Source organism: Camellia sinensis, chromosome 3, assembly GCF_055761805.1.
Source record: "Camellia sinensis isolate YWXY chromosome 3, ASM5576180v1, whole genome shotgun sequence".
NCBI lineage: Eukaryota > Viridiplantae > Streptophyta > Magnoliopsida > Ericales > Theaceae > Camellia > Camellia sinensis.
Window position 1 is genome coordinate 9114516 of NC_138963.1, and position 19024 is coordinate 9133539.

General features: G+C 33.9%; 3 protein-coding genes and 1 long non-coding RNA gene across 4 annotated transcripts; 2 read left to right on the forward strand and 2 right to left on the reverse strand.

The window, feature by feature from the left end:
• Window positions 1-1623: 1623 nt before the first annotated feature.
• LOC114314636 (uncharacterized) lies at window positions 1624-11117 on the reverse strand. Its single transcript, XM_082919025.1, has 4 exons — window positions 10980-11117; window positions 10630-10805; window positions 10240-10282; window positions 1624-3212 (listed from the first exon to the last, which is right to left on the reverse strand). The coding sequence occupies exons 1-4, from the start codon at window positions 11038-11040 to the stop codon at window positions 3163-3165; spliced, it is 330 nt and encodes a 109-aa protein (XP_082775151.1). The 5' UTR covers window positions 11041-11117; the 3' UTR covers window positions 1624-3162.
• On the forward strand, window positions 5443-6015 carry LOC145822320 (uncharacterized). Its single transcript, XM_082919024.1, has one exon. It carries the CDS (start codon window positions 5458-5460, stop codon window positions 5998-6000), a length of 543 nt encoding a protein of 180 aa, XP_082775150.1. The 5' UTR covers window positions 5443-5457; the 3' UTR covers window positions 6001-6015.
• A 286-nt stretch (window positions 11118-11403) lies between the features above and the next one.
• Window positions 11404-16662, forward strand: LOC114314637 (ferritin-1, chloroplastic). Its single transcript, XM_028261104.2, has 8 exons — window positions 11404-11841; window positions 14554-14637; window positions 14749-14809; window positions 14921-15008; window positions 15395-15456; window positions 15652-15717; window positions 16160-16223; window positions 16387-16662. The coding sequence occupies exons 1-8, from the start codon at window positions 11534-11536 to the stop codon at window positions 16437-16439; spliced, it is 786 nt and encodes a 261-aa protein (XP_028116905.2). The 5' UTR covers window positions 11404-11533; the 3' UTR covers window positions 16440-16662.
• A 686-nt stretch (window positions 16663-17348) lies between these two features.
• On the reverse strand, window positions 17349-18267 carry LOC114314638 (uncharacterized). The gene is made up of 2 exons (XR_003647525.2): window positions 17882-18267; window positions 17349-17679 (listed from the first exon to the last, which is right to left on the reverse strand). It is a non-coding gene; the product is annotated as an uncharacterized LOC114314638 (long non-coding RNA).
• Window positions 18268-19024: the final 757 nt, after the last annotated feature.

Sequence of the window (19024 nt, forward strand, 5' to 3'; positions counted from 1 at the left end):
AGTTAATTGGGTTTTTTTATTTAAAAGATGTTTTCAAATTAATGGTTTCTTTATGTTAATGGTTAGGATTTGAATTTTTTCAGTTAAATGACTTTGAAATTGAGGAACAATTTAAAATTTCCTTCTTGTTTTCATTATACATGGTGACTTATAGGTCCACTTTTATAACTATCTAACACTGTTCAAGATGAGGGGAATGGGGATTTAGTGAGGGGCACTATGTATTGTAATGAATATAGGTTGAAAGTTTTTAATTTTGTTTGAATGGAGTGACAGTACATATTGTAATGGTGCATGATAGTACTTTTATAGTGATATTGGTGAGCAATTAGATTTTGGTAGTAGAATTGCAGTTCCAGTCCACTTTAATGTTTTGCAAAATAGTGAACAACCAAAAAGAGACTGGAATTGCACACCTAGTTGTTTTCAAAGTTGATTTGCATACTTTGCTTTCCGGTCTGTTTTCTTTATGTATAACATATTTTAGATCACTACTTTTGGTTAAGATTCGGTTGCTCTTAGTGGAAATCAATCTGTTGATCTCTCTCCATTGCCCAACTCTTTCCTATTTCAGGTTGAAATAAAAAAGATAAACACTACACATTCGCTACCTGGGAGGCATTGAGGTAAGCTTCGAATAAACCGACAGACCCTTTTAAAATATATATATATATATAATTAAAGAAATTATTAAGTTTACCTGTCGTGGAAAGGGAAATCTCTTCCAGCACTTTCACATGCTCTGGAACTTCATCATAACATCAAATGAGAAAAATAAAACAGTTCACCAACAATATATTCAAATGGTAGAATTATATGCTTCGATGATATCAAAATAAGGTATTCATGCATTTTTGGTGGTTCTTTTGTTTTTTTCATTAGCGAGATAAGTTTGGTTTGTTGTTGTTGTGAGAACCATACAAAGAGAGAGAAACAATCACAAACTACCAGTTGTCAAAGTAGAGTTGGTTTCATAATAATTGTTTATATTTAGATATATTGGTTTTTTATTGTTTGTTGCACTGCAATTTTTTTGGAGTACATTAGTTGGTGTCCTTTGGTTTTACTGAATTTCCATGCCATTGGTATGTTGTTGGTGATAGTTAAGAGATAAGAATTTTTTTTGGAGTACATTAGTCGGTGCCCTTTGGTATGTTGTTGGTATGTCATTAGTGAATTACATTAATTGGTATCCTTTGCTTGACAAGATTTGTTGTTTTTGTATTTTATGAATTAGCTGGAAAACTCAGATTACTTAACTCTCTAGAATGATTTGTTTTTGTATTGTGGAGGAGGGTTGTTGTCTTTGGAGTAGATATTAATGTTAGGCGCATTTTTTTTAAAAATTTTTCGGACCACGTATCTTATTGTAAATTGTAATTTATTACTTCAAAATTGAAATACTGCAGATAATGTTAGGACTTAAGAGTTATTGCTATGCCTGCGTGTGTCTACTGCATTTATATTTCTTTATTTTCTATCATGTTCGGATGCCATCTTCATACTAGCTTTTTTTTCTTCTCCATGATAGCTGGAAAAAATCAATGAAAACTAGCATCTTAGCTACTGTTACAGCACACATGGTTATTTTATTAGTCAATCTTTGTAGACATGGATATTGTATTTTTGTTTTCAATTGGAAAATTTTCAGATTTTGGAGGTTTGAAAGGGCTGTACAGGTCCATTGATGAGCCTTTTCTTTTAATTTTTTGCCTTAACATCTTCAAATCTGTGTTTGGGGAGCTTGAATCTGATTTGTTGAGTTAGAATCAGATTTTTTGTTGGGGTTAGATTTGTTAGAAAATTTTTACTACATTATATATGTTAAAATTTTACATAGAGGGAGTTTATACTTTCTTGGTAATCAGCTTCAGTTTTTTTTGAATTACATTTCACATTGACATATTTCTTTTGGTTGGAATATAGGTTTTTAAAGGATTTTGACGAAGCCTAAAGGATTATTGGAACTGGCATGAGTGATTTGAAGTTCATATATTGCAATTTGCAAGACAACCATCTCTCCTGGCTCTCTTTTTTTTTTCTTTTTTTTTTCCCCTCCTTGTTTAACTATTACTATTATGAAACTTTTGGCCTTGCTTGGGGAAAGGAAAAAGTTGTAATTTTATTAATTAAATGACCCTCGTTTGTTCTTTGTGGACACCCAAAGGCAATTCTGTAGTGGAAAACATATTTTTTGGGTTTCTATGAAATGCGAATATGTTGGAAATTTTAGAGATGTAAATAAGGTAGGAATTTTACTAATAAATTCTACGGATGAAAATGTATGGAATAATAGAAGTCTCCTACTAACGTAACGATTTAAAAACAACGCTTAAAAGAATTAAAAATGTAGAAAGATGATTTTATTTATAAAGTACAAACAAAATGAGAACGGACACAAGAAACAACCTCAATTGGAACCTCTTCCATCCAAAGTATACATGGGCAGTTTCATTTCCTAGCATTTTGTCATGAATACAAGCAAATTTAAAACTCCCATCCAATCTTTAATATCAGATCAACAATAGATGAGAAATTTTCTTCATTACAACTAATTTATATGGTTAAAAGTAACTACTCTCACCTTGTATGATTCCCAATAGATTTAGAAATTTTCTTCATTAAAACAAATTTGTGTGGTTAAAAGTAAATACCTCAACCTGTATGCTTCCCAATAAATGATAAATTTTCTTCATTAAAACAAATTTGTTTGGTTAAAAGTAAATATCCCTTGGCCTGTATGCAACAAATTCAAGTCATTGGCAAAAGACACAACTTTGTACGCCCCAACTACTTTAATGTTGTCCACAACAGATTCATTTGCAATTCTCTCATTGCTTGACGCCATTTCTCATGAAATCTCTCACAATGATACCAATACCTATCACTCCCATCTTTTAAATTTTTATATATGATCCTTTTAAGTAGTTCACTAAATTCCATCACATTCACATAATAAAAATGTTAATGTGTAAAGTAACTGAAATATTGAACATAAGTTAATGCAAGCAAAACGAAGGGCAATGGAAATTAAAATTTAGCATTATTTATTAAAAAGTTGAAGACGTGTAATAAATTATACATTTAGTAAAAAATTTAAATTAAAAAAAACAAAAAAACTCATCTGAAATCAAGAGTTCTTCAAAGCTAATAAAACATCCTTCATTGTAGCTCAATAACATTTGAAGCATTGGTCGAATAGTAATATTTTCCTGCAAAAGAAAGTTTTATGTGAAAATTAGTAATATGAGAAACTCGTGATAGAACATCAAAATAAACACACTTGCTAGTTTTCTACCATCCATCAAAAACAAAGAAAGAAATAAATACACCCATAAGTGCTCTACTATCAACAAAAGCAAATGAACAAATTTTAGCACACCAAGACCAGACAATGAAAAGGCAAGCCAAGGCCAACACATCCAAGCCCAAGGAAATCCAAGGCCAAGACAAGCCAATGCCAAGGCAAGCTAAGGCCACCCCAAGGGCAAGGAAATCTAAGACCACCCCAAGGACAAGGCCAAAAGGCAAGGCTAAGGAAGTTTAAAGCCACCGCAAGGTCAAGGCAAGCAAAGGTCACCCCAAGGTGGATTTCTAGAAGTTTGGATTTCTAGAAAATAAACTTGGAACACATAATTTAGGAACTGTTCAAAAAGAAAAAAGACAACGATGGTGAAAGTAGAACAATCAATGTAGGTTTAAGAACAAAACATATGTCATTCTTGAAGTACATATATTCTTTTATTAATGTAGTATAGTTATTTTGTTATTTGCATTTTGAAGTCTTGAATGAAATACTTTTATTGGAACATGCTTTCAGGTTTCAACCATTTTTCTCTTTTTGATTGATTGGTTGGTTGAAAATTGGTGAGCATTACCACAATTATATAAATTAAATAACTAATATATATATGCGTGTGCGTGTGCGTGTGCGTGCGTGCGAGTATGTGTATGTGTTGTGTACAGAGTGAGGGAGTGATGATGGTGGTGCTTCCATGAGAATGGAGGTGGCTATGGGTTGTGCATGTCGCTGGTGTTAGAGCAACGGTGGTGCTGTGTTGGACTCTCGATGGTGATGGACAATGCGCAGATTCAAAAAGGAATAAGGAAATGTGAGGTAGGAAGATGGAAAACAAATTAGGGGCAATTTCGTAATTTTGGTTTCAAACCGTGTCCTTCAAATTGTCACCCAATTTCGAGCAACACGTGCTGTTATCTATAACATTTTCTGTTAGTTTTACACTTTACCCCATACGGTCATACCACAAGATGGTTGTGTGTGTATTTCTAAAACGGAAGGGAGCAATGTGTTTTTGAGTAAAATTACAAGGGAGTCAAATGTAATTAACCCTAAAACAAATTATTGAGTAGGTTCAATTAGGTACACAGTTTTGTTTGGTTTGATTTGGTTTTGTGGTTAATTATCAATATTTCAAAATTATTCCAATATCATATGTTAGAATATAATATGTAAAATGTTGCTTTAATAATTAGGTTAGTATAATAGTTAGTATGCTTTAATAATGTACCTTTAATAATGTTGTTTGGTTTGTGCTTCTACTTTCGGTTTGTAATTGTTCTCCCTCTCCTCTATAAAGGAGAGAGCTCAACACACCATAATATACATCAATCATAATACATACAATTTATTCTCTCTCTATCAATTTATCTTACATGGTATCAGAGCTACGTTGAGAACCTAGTAATTCCGCTTCACCGGCGGGCGGCAGCCTCGCCTTGGCCGCCCGCCGGACCTCTACACATACATTCACTCCGCTGCCACAAATTATTTGATCTTCTTGTTGCTGCTGCTAACAAATTCCATGTCCACCGCCAACGACCAGCGCTCTCAAGCCGAGTCTCTCTTCAATCTCTGCAAGCAAACACACCCCGATTCCCTCTCTCTCAAGCTCGCGCCATGTCCGCCATCCTCCTCCACAAGCAGCTCACTCGCGACGACTCTTACATATACCCCAATCTCTCTCCGGCCACTCAGTCCACCCTCAAATCCACTCTCTTGGATTGCGTCGGCCGCGAAACCGCCAAGACCATCTCCAAGAAGCTTTGCGATACCATTTCAGAGCTCGCTTCTTCGATCTTGCCTGACGGTGGCTGGCCGGAGCTCTTGCCGTTTATGTTACAGTGCGTCACGTCGGACAATCCGAAGCTTCGCGAATCGGCGCTGTTGTTTTTCGCGCAGTACATAGGGGAAACCCTAATTCCTCATTTGGATACTCTGCACACTGTGTTTATTCAGTGTTTGCTCTCTACTCTCACATTCTCTCTCTCGGTGGGAAAATGAATAAAGAAAAGACACACCATGCATCCAAAATCTTCTTCTCTCTACTCCCAGAGGGGAAGGTTTAAGAAGAAGAGACTTTTGCCTTTCTAGGCATTAAAAATTGGGATACTTCCCCTCCCAAACCACAGAGAGAGAAGAAAGAGAGGTAGGTAGCCATGGATTCAACTCCACCAACCACCACCACCTCCAATGATGGCGTGGTCGTCGCTCACAAGGACGCGTCTTTGGTCGATCCCTTCTTGGTTGAGGCTCTCCAAAACCCTCGTCATCGTCTCACTATTCTGCAGATGGAACTCGATATACAGAAGTTTCTGCAGAATCCTGATCAGCAGCAGTTTGAGTTCCAACATTTTACCACTTCCTACCTTCGTCTTGCAGCACACCGTGTTGCTCAACACTATTGTCTGCAGACTATGGTTCAGGACAATGTCTTAGATGGTCTGGGTACTAGAATTGTGGTTAAAAAATTGGCAGAAAGCAGATACCCAGCTGTCTGTTTATCAGAAATTCCTGCTAAACAGTTAGAAAATGACAAACATGAGCAGATTAAAATTGTCATGAGGCCAAGGCCTAACAGAAATTCCTCAAATGAAGCCAGTGAAACAGGAATCAAACGCAATACTGCGAGGATTGTGGAAGAGAGGAAGGAGGATTATGAAAGGGCCCTCTCTCTCTCGGCTAGAAGAGGAAGGGAATAAAATAAAATCAGAGGCGAGGGGGTGAGAGGATGAACAAGTGGTGATCTGCAAAGATGGATATACAAAAATAAATAAAGACACAGGAGGGACTTGACCCTCTTCTTTCTCTCTCCACTTTATCACATGGGTTTTGTCCCCTCTTTGTCCACTCACAATTTGACCCATTCTTTTTATTCTTATTATTTTTTTATCTTTTTTTTTTCTCTTTCATCCCACCGTTTCAGAACCCATTAACAGTCTGTTCCCCACTCCACTTTCTTTTCCTTTTTTTTTTATATTTATTTTAATCCATCTTTTGAAAAGAAAACGAACCACACACCCTTCATCTTACTTTTCCATTAGTGTAGGACCCGTCCAAACACATTTGAATCTCACATTTCTTTTTTTATTTTTTATTCCTTTCACATTCACACATTTCTCTTCAATTTTCTTTTCTTTTATACTTTATTTTCTACCTCTCTATTTTTAGCCTTCCATCCGGCGAACATGGGTCTGAGTCAAAAAAAAAAAAAAAAAAAGAAGAAGACGCAGAAGAAGATCTGCACACCAAACTCATTTTATTCATGTCGGGGCTCACCCCGATCACCATGTTCCCCCATACAAAAAAAATAAAAAAAAAATAAAAAAAATACAAACAAACAATCACATCCACAGGTGGGATTTTTTCTTCTCTACTCTGCCGCCGGTCTTTTCTTCTTGCCTCCGTCCTGGGCGGCCCTTGACGGTGCTGCCTCCGTGTTTCCCACTCCACTGAGCACGATCACTACTCCATGCTCCTCCACTGCAGCATATGGCGGCCCTCCAAATCGGAACATCACGGTGGCCTTCCGTTTCAGCTCCTTATTTTCCGCTTTTAGCACACATATCTCTGCTCGCGCATCCTTATACATGCGTTGGAGCAGAGCCAGTTGGGCGTTTAACTGCTGCACCTCATTTGTCCTACTCTGAAGCCGGTGCGACAAGTTTGTGACTGCCGTCATCGTCTCCACACATGACTTCAGTGTATACTGATTGGCCTCAATATCCGTTTGCACTGCCATTTTTTGCTCCACCGACCGCATCGGAAAGTTCAACGGAACAAAACCAGAGGTGTTTGGTTGAGGTTCACGGGCCACTGCACCAGTTATCTCTCTTGTGGACTCGTTGAGGTCGAGAAAGAGAGTGAGCAGACCACGGGAAAAAGAGGCCATGTTCTGGGTAGCTGAACGGGAAGAAGAGGCCATGTTATGGGTTGCTGAGTGTTTTAGATTGGTTACAGAGTGTTTACAGAGTATTTCAGAATGCAAATGTTCGGCGGTTTCAGACTGGTTTGCACAGCCTCCGCCTCAACCTTGGTTAAATAGCCAAGGCAGACACGCGCATCATGCGCCGCTCGGCGCTCGACGACAACATGGGCGCGCCTTTTGATGGCACGCCTTTTTATGGATTGGGCACGCCTTTTGATGGCACGCCTTTTGAAAAATTGGGCGCACCTTTTGAGGGTGCGACTTTTTAAGGGGTCCGACAAGACTCTGTAAACTGTCCCGACATTGATTCCGGTTAGCTCCTTCATGGGTCCGACAAGACTCTGTAAACTGTCCCGACATTGATTCCGGTTAGTTTCTACAAGGGTCCAGCAAGACTCCGTAAACTGTCACAACAACTGTCACAACATTGTCTGCTACAACGGTCCGACATGACCCCATAAACTGTCTTCTACATCGGTCTGCCATAACCATACAGTCTTCTACAACGGTCTGACACGACCATACAGTGTCGCCTATCCATTTTTTATTTTATTTGTCAGATTATTTTTCCTGTTTTGTTACTCTCTCCAAACTCAAGTTGGTTGGTTCCTATCCTCCTTGAGTTTGAGGGGGCTGTTAGAATATAATATGTAAAATGTTGCTTTAATAATTAAGTTAGTATAATAATTAGTATGCTTTAATAATGTACCTTTAATAATGTTGTTTGGTTTGTGCTTCTACTTTCGGTTTGTAATTGTTCTCCCTCTCCTCTATAAAGGAGAGAGCTCAACACACCATAATATACATCAATCATAATACATACAATTTATTCTCTCTCTATCAATTTATCTTACATCATATATATCACTACCCAAAAAAAAAAAAAATTCGTTGTGCCATTCAAATCTATACAACTCTCAAGCAATAAGAAATAAAAATAAAAGATGAAAAATGTCACTAAAGTACAAATAATAAAAAGAAAATGTTTTCTTAGATTTATTTGTGAAGCAATTAATGAGTCAGTCTATGTCCATATTCTAGTTAATGGTTTGTCATGTTTATGAAAGCATGGCAATAAAAAATAATTAAAAAAGAAAAAGTAGGGACACGTAATTTTTGTAGGAGAAAATCAAAAAACGTTTTCAAAACTTCAGGTTAAAATTTAATTTTTGAAAATTGAGGAGGGGCACGGGCCCTTCTAGACCTATATTGGCTCTGCCACTAACAATGAGCAAGGCCACAAGGAACAAATCCAAACATATTTTTGGAGGGAAGCATTTTTCAATTTTACTATGATTGACACCTATATGAACATTATCATGTCCTCGTATCACGATAATCAACGATAATGCAACCAATACAACTTCCTAACAAATGCCAACTAAGGACATTACAAATTGTATATGAATGAAACTACTTATACTTCAGAACTCAAACCAAAAATGTAAACAAATAGAAAATAATTGGGCATTGAAAATCAAAATAGCACAACATTTACATTGGACCGTGCAAACCCAACTAAAGTTTTTCAATGTAAAATCCAATTTAGCAAAATCCCAAAACAAAATAACTTAATCTCGAACATCTATACTACTATATAAAAGCATGAGACAAATTGGTTACTCTGAATTATGTTCTTTTAACTATCTCCAATAAGAAAGTAATCCTACAACAAAGGTATTTTACCCTATTTAATTAAGTTCCAACTTCGTTGATTTGAAAAGGCAAAATAAAAAATCAAATGGCCATACACAAAACAACTAGTTATCTTTTCAAACTCCAATGACTATGAGAATTCCTCTTTTTAAGTCAACTAAAAACTGTTCACTAGCATTGATTCGCGCGCGCGATGCACGGGACTTGTAAAATTCAATGGTTACGAAAAGAAAATGATTGTTTTATTTTAATTCCTATTATTATAACTAAAATAATTATTAAATACTTAAATTAAGTTTTATCGATTTAATATGTGGACGTACAATCTATTCATTATTCAACACAACAATCAACATCATATAAAATTTTAAAAAATTGACTAAACTTTTTTTCAAATGATACCAAATTTATTCAAAAAGATTTTTGAACACCCTTAAAACATGAATATGGACTACTTCATGATAGTTGTTTGGTTTAAAAATCAACTACGTAAGATGCAACCCCTATGACATCATTAGGGGTGAATTTTAAAGTCATATTGTACAAATCTCTATTTAGAAGTTTACCTAACTGTGTTTCGATTTTAAATTTGTAACTGAAAAAGGAAATAGGATTCATTATATGTAATCATTGGCACAGGTAACTAAAACAAAAAATGAAATTAATTTACAAATTGGTAAATGTTTTCTTCGCATTATCGAAAAACAAAATATAGGGATCTTTCTCTAATATTTAGAAAGCCTAATACAATTAGCAGGAAGGTTTTTGTTTTTATATTCCTTTTGCTGAATGATAATATATTTTTGATTAGAGCATTCATAATTGTTGTTTCATAGTAACTAATTAAACTGCCCACACATTACCACCAAAACCCCAACTTTTCTAAACTTGAAATAATATTATTGCACCATATTTTACTTTCATGAAAATTTTGAATGGTTAAAAAAAATTTAACATGTAGCCAGAAGCATCCAAATTAGTAATGAAGAACAAACTGGAATGACTTCTCCATCTAACTACAATGCATCAGTAATCTTGCACATATATTTGAAGTATCTTCAAAGAAAGACATATAGCACTATTGAGAGTTGAATTATGTATACAATTTAGGAAATAATTTAAAGTTTGTCTTTTTTCTCTAACTAAAAAAAATCTGAATAAAACTAACGGCAAAGATTGCAGTCAAAATTAGCCATTTAATAATTGTGTACATCTACATATCTAGCATGATCAAGCAGTTATCACAAAGTACAAAAAGGTAAATAAATTTTCAGAGAAGTTGAAAACTTGACTACGCAAATACTCAATATCAACATCAAGATTTTTAACAAAGACAAACAAAAAATCATAAACATACCTACAATAGTCAACACAGAAAATGCATGAATTGTTTGAATTTCCTGACAAAGAAACATCAAGAAAACAACAAAGAAAGATTGATTACTCAAGACACCGATCAATTAAAAGCAAAAAACTGTCCTCAATTCAATTCCAACAATCTCTGTAATGACCTAGCTAAAAAACAAAAAAGAAAGCAAGGAGAGAATGCAATTAAAGAAATGTGAATATGATTGAGAACTGATGTTAATTTTGACTTAGGGTTAGGGTTTTGAAATCAAAGCCCCTATGATGTTAATTTTGATTGAGAACCAAACTTAATATCAAATATTCAATAAGGGTTAGGGTTTTGAAATCAAAGCCCCAATCACGCAACTGTTGCAAATGAAGCTTAGAGTTAGGAACAAACCTGAGCTACGGAAAAGAGCTCTCGGAAAGATTCGATTCGATTCGACGGGAAGCTAAAAGACTCCATTCGACGGGAAGATAAAAGACACCGGCTAGGAGGTCTTTGCTCACAAACCCATGGTGGAGAACAGTGGATCGCCGACGGGGCTGACTGACCCCCTCTTCTTTCTCTGGTAACTGGATAAACCGGTTGTCAATTAAAAATTATCTTATTTAAATAGTTATTTATGATACGGTTAGGAAAGAATATGGTGTATTTGTATAATTGAATATAATTAAGTTATGAATTAATATAATACGATAATAGTTATGATGTATATGTTATGAGTTATGATATAAAAGTATGTAAACCTCTAGATGTATAGTCCATCCTAGTGTTCCATAGCATATGTGTGGTATATTTAGTTTGCATATATTTCACTTTTGACTATTTATAACTCACAAAATTCTGTTCAGAAGCAATAATTGACAAGAAGTACAAAAAGGAGTTAAGCATCACAAAAATGTTTAGGAACAGTAAAAGTAGAGTTCTAATGTGAGCTTTACTTATATAGTAGTGGACTCTACTCATGAATAATTTGATGTATGTGTGTGTGTTTTTTTTGTTTTTTCTTCATGCCACATCATTAATGTCATTGTTAAAGTTCCAAATTTCAAGTTATAAATCATTACTCTAAGCATCAAGTGCGTAGTGAATATATCCTTTTGTCTATTTGAGCTCAATGTTCTAATATCTATAGAAGCTTTAAGTGACACCATATCAAGGACTTCAAACGAATCGTGTGCCACTCAAATTCTCTCCCCCACTCTATTTATATATTTCACTCAAATTTCTCTCTTCACATTCACTATTTTCACTCAAATTTCTCACTCTTCTTCCAATCTCTCTCTCTCTCTCTAAAACAATGTTTTCTCTCTCTAGAATGCAAGGGGCTTGTCTTGGACCAGCCTTGGGCTTGGGCTTGAATTCATCATCATCATCATCTTCTTCTTCTTCTTTTTCTGCTATGAGTGTTGTGGTTTCGAAAAGACCGTGCGGAATGGTGGTGGTTTCGGCCGCGATATGCGGTGATTTGTCGCTGAGAGGGGTGGTGTTTCAACCATTTGAGGAGGTAAAGAAGCAAGATCTGATGGTCCCAATCGCTCCCCATATTTCGCTTGCTTGCCAAAGGTTTGCGGAGGATTATGAAGCTGCGATCAATGAACAGATCAAGTGAGCTCTATTTTCGATCTCCGATTTTAGGGTAAATTACACTTTGTACCAAATCTCACTTTGGTCCCTATACATAAAATCGTGACAGTCAACCCTCTGAACTTCTGGTCAAATCTCATTTTGGTCCCTACACATAAAATTGTGATAGTCAACCTCCTGTACTTTTGCTCAAATCTCACTTTGGTCCCCACACAAGTGTCAATATCCTTTTTCTGTTACTTCATTTTTAAATTTTTAACAATATCCAGTTATGTAACAAAAATGGGAATACGAAATAAGGACAAGAGAAGAAAATTATTCATGTTTTCCATCAATACACTTTGTTCTACGTGATAAGCACGTGAGAGTTATATAATACAGTGTGTGTATATATATGTATATATATATATATATATATATATATATGTTCGTATGGTAAAAATTGCGATGAAAAGGTAAGAAAATAGAGCTTTAGAAATAAATAAAAAATGCGACAAAGAAATCAAATAGAAAGGAAGATAAATAGACAAAAGATTGTATTACCATGAATAACAGAGTTCCGTGATTTCAATTTATTCAAAACCGTTCTTCTTTTTAATCGTTCACAATCTGTGTTTTGTTTTAGCCTAATACAATCATAATTTGATATAAATTTTGGAATAAAGTGTGTATTGGCGAAAAATGTAGATGATTTTCCTCTCTTACCCTCATATCGTAGTCATATTCTTGTCACATGCCTAGATTTTGTTAAAGATTTAAACAATTGAGTAACAGAAATGGGACATTGACATTTGCATTGGGATCAAAGTAAGATTTGATCAAAAGTACAGGGGGTTGACTGTCACAATTTCATGTGTAGGGACCAAAGTAGGATTTGATCAGAAGTGCAAGAGGTTGACTGTCATGATTTCATGTGTAAGGGCTAAAGTAAAATTTAGTACAAAATGTAAGGGTGCAAAGTGTAATTTACCCCATTTTTAATTGTATTCTCTGTAGTTCTCTGTTTTCCTCAGATCTTGCTATTTTATTGGAATAAAATAAAATAATTATTTCATGGAAATATCGATTTACTAAAAAATAAACAAGTGCAAAATATATTAAATGAAATCATAAAGAATAGTCATTCTACATAATCATTCTATTTTATTTTATTGAATCAAACAATAAGGTTTCCTTTCGCAATTCTTAATTTTAGTCTAAAAATCAAAAAAGTTATTAAAAAAAAACTAACAAATTACACAAAAAAAAAATTAAAAATTTTCTTTTCTCTGAGAAGTTATTGGTCGGTCTTAGGGCACCGGCATGTGGTGCCTCAAGGGTATTGTGATTGGTGAAGTAAGTGAGATCCCCGATTTTGTATTGGGTGATTGCGAAACAAGAGGAGCACGGTGTATTGTGATTGGTGAGAAGTATTGTCACATGGTGCCCTAGGAGCACTATATAATTTTTCTTTTTCTCTCTATTTTTTTGCATATCTTTTTGTAAAAAAAAAACAATGGTTAAATAGTACATATTAATGTGTGTTTGGGAGGAAAAATATTGGGTACATACCTAACTTTTGGCATAGTACACAAAGTGGTTGCCCTGAGACTTGAACCCATAATCTCAAGGTTGTTAGGCCAAGATTTTTGCATATCCTTTTGTAAAAAATAAAAAAATCATTTTAAACATACTAGCTTTTTTTTATCTCATATTTTAGTAAGAAAGTCAAAAAATTATTAAAATAACTTATTCTCAAACGAGGCCTAAATAAGAGAGTGTTTGGGAAGTGACTAAAGTAACTACAAAAAGTTAGCTCACTCTCTTTATTTTTTTACACATTTAAAAAAAAAAAATTACTGAAAAAGTTAACTACCAAACACACCCCTTAATCTTTATCAATTTGCTAAGAAGAACTAACACTCTAAGATAAGTGTTGTGTCTAACACGTCAAAGAAACACTTGTCCAGACATGCCATGCGGCGTGTCAAATTTATATATTTTTATTATTATTATTTTTTTTTGTAGAATACGTTAGGACACCTCATGTACATGCATCTCCAGTGTTTAGCCATGTCTCAATACCTTTATATAATTTTAGAAAGATAATTTTAGGTCAAACTATATATAAAAAGAAAAAAAAGAAAGAAAGAGTAAAAACATAAAATAAAAATACACACATATATTAATCTCATATCTATGTATCATACATAATAAACAAAAATATATAAATATATATATATATATATATGTTTGTCGATACCCTTGTCTGTGTCTATATTCGCGTTCATACTTCTTAGGTGAATTCAATCTATTGTTACTTTTCTTATATAATTTGTGTGGAGATTGTCTTATACTCTTTACTTACCTGCATTTGTTTTCAAAATTTTGTATGGGAAACATTATGATACACACCTTTAAATATGCATCTTATAACTAAAGAAGAAAATAATATAATTTCATACTTTCTGAGTGATAACTAAAAAAAAATATCATAACTAAACACAACATGAGGCATAACTAAAGATCTCATGAGTCATAACTACAAAAAAAATTAGTCATAACTAGAGAAAAAAATGACATAATTAGAGGTGCATCCTTTTCAAAGGGGTGTGTATACTAGAATTTTCCTTTTTGTATACATGAAAAAGGCAGGCTCAGTCTGTATTCCAAAATTTCTCTGCTTAGAAAATTTATTTATTATCTTCTTATTTTGTTTTTGGGTTTCTAATAACTCTATCTTTGTCATCACAGTGTGGAATATAATGTGTCCTATGTATATCACGCCATGTTTGCCTACTTCGACAGGGACAATGTTGCTCTTAAGGGCCTTGCCAAGTAACAAATCTACAAAATCCTCATTTTTTTTTCTTCTTTTTTCTTTTTTAAGCATTGTATTTTCATTATTTGTACAACTTATTACTTAATATATGATCTTGTTACATTCAGATTTTTCAAGGAGTCAAGTGAAGAAGAAAGGGAACACGCTGAAAAGTTCATGAAGTACCAGGTGTTTGTCTAATATCATGTGTTTCCTTCTCATTTTTCCTTTATGATCAAATCATCTAAAAAAATTTCTAATTACTTGTATAACACTATTACTTCTTTTGATTAAAATTAGAACATACGCGGAGGAAGAGTGAAACTACATTCTATATTGTTGCCCCTTTCTGAATTTGATCATGTTGAGAAGGGTGATGCATTGTTTGGTAAGTAGCCATTTCTTTTACGCGTTGTACGGTAATGTCTGTTACAGATTCACAAAATGCTTGTGCATTCGTGTGTTTGTGTGTGTCATTTAAGCCTTAAAATGTTCATGTCCAAATTGCTTCAAGGGTCATGCTGTTCTTCGGTTCTAAACAGTGATTACTATAATATCCCAGAATAAAGCTTGAGACCCCCAGTGGGGGTACTGGGGGTCCTCACTGATTGGTCCAAAAAAAACAATTTTTTTTTTTTTTTTTGAAGTTTTTGGCCATTGCCAGCCCCCCACGTGGAGGTGGGGGTGCTGGGGGTCGTTCCCTGCTGGGGGTCTCCAGCAGGGCTCAATATCCCATGTAAGTACCTCTTGTCGTCTGTGATTTGATGATTTCAGCAATGGAACTGGGGTTGTCCTTGGAGAAGTTAACAAATGAGAAACTGCTGAGCTTGCATGCTGTAAGATATCCTTCACTCCTTGTATCTAGTTTTCTTATTTTGAATTCACTCTCTTGAAAAGAAAAGAAAAAAATTGAGGTATTTAGTGTGACAAAACATTTGCTCAAATATAACTCATGGTGTATGAGCTTAAAACGTCAATTTGTGGCTCGTCACTAAGACTAATCACATTAAATGCTCTGTTCTTGACAACAGGTGGCCGATCGAAACAATGATCCTCAAATGTGCGAGTTTATTGAAAGTGAATTTTTAACAGAGCAGGTTAGTAAGAACTTCATCTTTTACTTTTGTTTTAGATAAATGCCTATTTCTGTACTTCTTTGTACCTAAATGAATGCCCATTTTTCAATGGTTCATTAGAAGACATGTTCTGACATATTTTCATGCATAGAATTCAATGAAAGATGCCATTTAATTTATATACACATTGCTCATTATCTTTCCTAGTTAAAAATCATGGGTAGAGATGTGATCTTTGACAAGTGACTAGGGCTAAAAGAAATCACTCATTTAAAGCAACAATTTGACTATCATATATACTATAATATTAGTATTGTTTCTGTTTTATGTTTTCTTGTTTGAAATTTTTCTCCTCATGTTTTCTTAAAAAATTTCGAACATATAATCTCCAAAAACTGTTTTCTTGTGTAAGTTTTCTAATATCATTTGATTCCTCCCAACCCCTTCTTATTTCCTTTGCTAGGTTGAAGCTATAAAGAAAATCGCGGACTATGTCACTCAGTTGCGGATGGTTGGGAAAGGACACGGTATAAAACAAGTTTCATTGTCACCATTCATTATCAGCTTCTCTTTCTTTTTTTTCTTTTTTTATTTTTTTCAATCTTTATCAAAATTTGGATCTGTTGTTGCCATTGCCTTCTTTCCCCACGATCTTATGTGTTTGTTTTTTTGTTTTTTGGGCACATGCAGGGGTGTGGCACTTCGATCAGATGCTCTTACATGAGGGTGATGCAGCATTTTGAAGATTTCTACTATGATTTTCATTTTTTGTCTAAAAATCGTATCATTATCGCTTAAGGTGTTGTTAGTAAGTAAGTTTGTGTATTAGTGCTTAGATGAACACACAATCAGCTCAGCTCAAACTCAGAAGGAATAAACTTAGTTATTGGTGGAAAATAAATATAATGTAATATCAGACTATCAGTTAGGACCTTATTTTCATGGAGTATAAGTAGCTTCTAATCATTCCTTTTTCTTGAAGCCTCATGGGAATATCTTTGATTATTTTTTTAATTTTTTTTGTCCTACTACATCATTGATGTTATATTTGAAACTCACATCCACTCTACTATATCAAGGATTCACAAAATACTTGGGTCGAAGATACTTTTGATTTTGAATTTTCAAAAATAATTTTTTGAGTTTTAAATTCGTTTTTAATATTTTTTAAACATTTTAATTATTTTTTTAAAATTTTATGTTCATTTCATCTTAATATACTAAAAAAAATAAAATAAAAAAATTTGTACAAAAATTTTAAAAATACAATAAAAGGCAAAAATATATTAAATTTTTATATTTTTTTGTATTTAGTAAATTTTTTAAAAAAACATTTCGCAAATATAATATACTTTTTAAGCTTATTTAGATTAGATATATCTAAAAAATAGAAAACTGTGTGTAAAATATTAAAAAAATTCACTAAAACAAAAAAAACCTAATTTTTTGAAAAATGGATTTAATTTTCTGAAAAAAAAAAAAAAAAAAAAAAACCGGGAGGAACACTATATTGATGAAGCAATTTTGCAAGTCATTCCGAAAATTGTCACCAAAGAGGAATATTAAATACCCAAATTAACTATTAGCTTACATGAACCACACAAATTTAGATCAAGTTGAAGTATACCGAACCATATGAGTGCGTTGGATCAAAAAGATGTATCAAAGAAATCTATAATCTTCAAAAAGATGTATCAGAGAATTCTGTATACTGTCGCAAATTGAATCCAAAAAGAGCGACACAAAAAAACAATATGGGTATCAAATCTATCCAAAACCTGTTGTTTTTCAAAAGGGTAGACAAAATTTATGTTGGCTTGAAACATAATAATAATCTCCATTGAGAAGCCCTCTTGCTATTTCTGTTTTTACAACCACTAGGCGGGCGCGAAGAGTGAATCATCTCCCACATCACTTGTATGTCTGCATATCCTTTACAAGCTTCCATGTCCTTGTAAAGACTAACCAATCCATGCCCATTCCCTGCCATTAGCACACCATATATGTTGGAGGGAGAGTATATTAGACTAACATTAAACTAAATTTTCAAAGTAAAATTGCTTAAATGTGTGATTTCAAATTTTAAGCTAAATTAGCTATAAACAAAAAAAATTCGGGATGTGAGAAAGAAGAGAAAGAAGATTTTTTTTTTTTTTTTTTTTTTTTTTTATATTAAAAATCTTACCTTGGGTCTTGTATGTGAGGCGTGAAATGGCCTTAACAAATATGCTCTTTATTGGCTAGCGAAGTGACTTCCTGAAGTTGAAGCTCATCCAGCCCTTCCATCTTCACGTATCTCCTTCACAACCTTCCCTTATATACATATAAATATATATATATATATATATATTCATATATAAATATGTATATATTTGTATACACTAGTGTCCCAACCTCCCTCCACTAATAAACTAATGCTGCAATGCTAAGCAACATCCATGAAGACAGAAAGCCTTCTTTGTACTAGAAAATATCAACTTTTGCAACCATTTACCCTTTGGTTCAACTACAATGCCACCAATGTCCTCTCAAAATGACAAATCAAATACAACAAAAAAAAAAAAAAAAAAAATGCAGAGAAAATGAAATGGGTGGGCGCAATTTCAACTTGGGTAGGATCCACGTCATATCAAATTTGAATCTAAGCCATATATTTCATTTTCTCTGCATTTTTTTTTTGTGTTAGTAACTTTTCTGAATGAAGTACATACAAATCCTATCCAATCAAAGATAAGTTTGTTTGTTTGTTTGTTTGTTTTTTTATTTATAGAAATTAAATTCACATGATCTAAATCTCAAGGTTGTGTTTGAAATTTAGAATTTAAATAAGGATTTGTAGAGGAAAAAAAGTGAGAAATTTAGCTTCTATTTTTGTCACCTTCAAGAGTCCAACACAATCTAAGCGTGTGACGCATAACTTAGATAAAACCTAAGCTAAAAAAAAAAAGTTCTATTAGATTAATTTCCTTTTACAAGGACATATTTGTCATATGGAAAAATAGAGGGGACTCTAGAATTATTTAAGGAAAAACTAACATAGTAATAAGAGAGAGAGAGAGAGAGAGAGAGAGAGAGAGAGAGAGTAGAAGGAGCTTATTGAGAACAATTGGAGATTATTGATTGGGCATAGTAGCTTTGGACTATGCTTTCCCCATTTATGCCTCTTACCAAAGATTCTCATTTCCATTGCATCCAAGGGAGGTTGTGATGGGCCCACTGGTCAAACGGGTGGTTGGCTTTTCTTTCAGTGCCTTGTGATTGTGTGTGCACCTCTCTCACTTTCACTCCTTCACACATATATAGTCCACTCATGGTGTTATAAGTTTGT